The sequence below is a fragment of the Stylophora pistillata genome, chromosome 2 (genome assembly GCF_964205215.1).
Source record: "Stylophora pistillata chromosome 2, jaStyPist1.2, whole genome shotgun sequence".
NCBI lineage: Eukaryota > Metazoa > Cnidaria > Anthozoa > Scleractinia > Pocilloporidae > Stylophora > Stylophora pistillata.
This window is the reverse complement of record NC_142520.1, coordinates 35,585,992-35,588,445: the sequence shown is the minus strand read 5'-3', so window position 1 is coordinate 35,588,445 and position 2,454 is coordinate 35,585,992. Positions and strand designations below refer to the sequence as shown.

The window sequence follows — 2,454 nt, the reverse complement described above, 5'->3', positions numbered from 1 at the left end:
GGTTTCTTCTTTCGATTTGTCCCATCTTCATTGCTAATCGCACATGAAGCGCCCCCCGAAATTCAGTAGTTCTGAATAGGCTACAAGAGTTTTATTCTTGCTTTAAATCGCAAGATATTAATGGACGCTTTAGAGGCCCTACATGAAATCCAAACCTAACTCCTTACGGTGGCCATTTTCAGCTCAGTTTATGAAACCAAATTGTCTAATTAAAAATGAGTTTCCATATGTTCTTGTTCAAACTCTTCTTGCAGGGGAGTGGGACTGACTGAGAGAATTCTTAGCTCTGTCTCCGGTGTTGTAGGTGCAGCCGTTCGGTTTCTATTTTCGGTTTGTTCCGTCTCAATGGCTGCTATCCTATTCCTACAGCACGAGCGTAACGCTAGCTGAAACTCAGGAATTCTCACTGCATACACAACTGGATTGACAAAAGAGTTTGAATAATTTAGAATGTTCACCATGAAATAAAACTTCCATGGTATTGTTATCTTTGTTAGATATTTTAAAACGTTCACTATAGGTAAGGGAAGCCAACAAAGTAGAGCCAGTATGGATACAAAAAGTAAAGTCTTTGTTAAGCGTTTCCTCTGCAGAGCTCTGTTTTGATGGTGTGAGGTAACTCTTTGGTGTTGAAACTTTATCCAGATCCCGATGTTGCAGACACACATGATAATTGTTAGACTTAATAAGAGGGGGATGTAAACATATAAACCAGATTCAATTGAAATAAAAAACGTCAACAAAGTTAGTATTGTAGACAGAAAGACAGCAAGTGTCCAAAGTATAAAAATGGCGATGTGGTATGTTCTGGTGGATAATGATCGGTGTTTAAACGGCCAATATACGGCATGGAATCTCTCACAGGTTATGAAGACTGCAGATAGATACGAGCCGAGCACAAACATGGTATCAAAACCTCTGAAGAATATTTTGAAGACCAGCTGATCATATTTTGCTGTCCAAAGCTGAAAGAATTCTCCGACTGAGTAAATGTAAGAAGGCAAGGCAAAGGCTCCTAGCATCAAATCAGCAAGAGCCATATTCATGATTAGGAAGAAACCTTTCTTACGAAGTGCTTTGCTAACAGCAAAGAGAACGAGAGTGAGCAAGTTCCCTGCAACGATAAAGACAGATGATAATATGAAGGCACTGCACAGTGCGATGCCTTCTGCCTTAGAAGGAATACTTGTTGCGAACTCGGACATATTCTTCAGGCTTGCGTTCACTGCCGACGTGTCAATCATTGTAAACTCATAAATGAGTGATTTAGGAAGAACAGTTTTATCGGGAAAGATGCGATGTTGCAAAGGAGAGGAACTCAACTGTTATGCAAAAACAGGAAGTAACAACAGCTGACAAGTTGTTTAAATGCCATGTCAGTTAATTTTAATAAACGTTTTCATGCAACTGAAGTACTCAAAACCACCTGTTCGTCGAAAAACATGACAATTATTCATTTATTTTTCTGTTAAATAATCTTCAACGGAATTTTAGAATGCGACACGCTGAGTTATCAGCGATGTAATATCGAGTTACGCAGTTCGCGACCGAACTAAATTTTGCAATGTATATCGACCTGTATACTATCTAAACTGTTTTGTATGTTTTTTAGATGTGGTTCGACTTACTACACGCTGAAAAGTCACAAAAAAACAAATTATGCTTAAAAGTTGGCGTCATGAAAATTTTTGAGTGGAGTGACAAAAATGACAGACTCCAGATCACTTCTAAATTGTTTTACTCTCGAATTACAAGAGCAAGCGTACGAATCCTTGTTTTTTTGGCTTGGGACAAACATGTAGGTACACATTTGTGGATGCAAAGTAATATACATTGCGATCAAACATGCTTTTTAAGCGACAGAGTAAACAACTTTCAATATAACTTTGCAATGCGACATGCTGAATTATCAGGTGATGACAGATTTAATATCGAGTGACGCAGTTCGCATCCGAACTAACTGTTGCAATGTATATCGACCTGTATGTTATCTAAAATATTTTGTATGCTTTTCAGATGTGGTTCTACTTGTTACACACCGAAAAGTCACAAAACAAACGAATTATGCATAAAATTGGCGTTATGAAAATGTTTGAGTGGAATGACATAAAATATAGACTCCAGATGACTTCTGAGTTGTTTTGCTCTCGAATATTACAAGAGCACGAGACGAATCCTTGTTTCTTTTGGCATCTAGTAAAATATGGACTGGATTGGATTAGTAAAACATGGATTGGATTAGTAAAACAAGGATTAGTAAAACATGGATTAGAAAAACATGGATTAGTAAAACATGGATTAGTAAAACAGGGATTAGTAAAACATGGATTGGTAAAACATGGATTAGAAAAACATGGATTAGTAAAATATCGATTAGTAAAATATGGATTGGATTAGTAAAACATGGATTGGATTAGTAAAACATGGATTAGTAAAACATGGATTAGTAAAACA

General features: G+C 37.0%; 1 protein-coding gene across 1 annotated transcript; it reads right to left on the bottom strand.

The window, feature by feature from the left end:
* Positions 1 to 209: 209 nt before the first annotated feature.
* Positions 210 to 1,244, bottom strand: LOC148739284 (adenosine receptor A3-like). The gene has a single exon (XM_088749454.1). The coding sequence runs from the start codon at positions 1,242 to 1,244 to the stop codon at positions 210 to 212; it is 1,035 nt and encodes a 344-aa protein (XP_088605580.1).
* Between the last annotated feature and the right edge of the window lie 1,210 nt (positions 1,245 to 2,454).

What these genes read in the sequence shown, in the direction of transcription:
- LOC148739284 (XM_088749454.1), bottom strand. Translation starts at nt 1,244, where the DNA reads ATGATTGACACGTCGGCAGTGAACGCAAGCCTGAAGAATATGTCCGAG.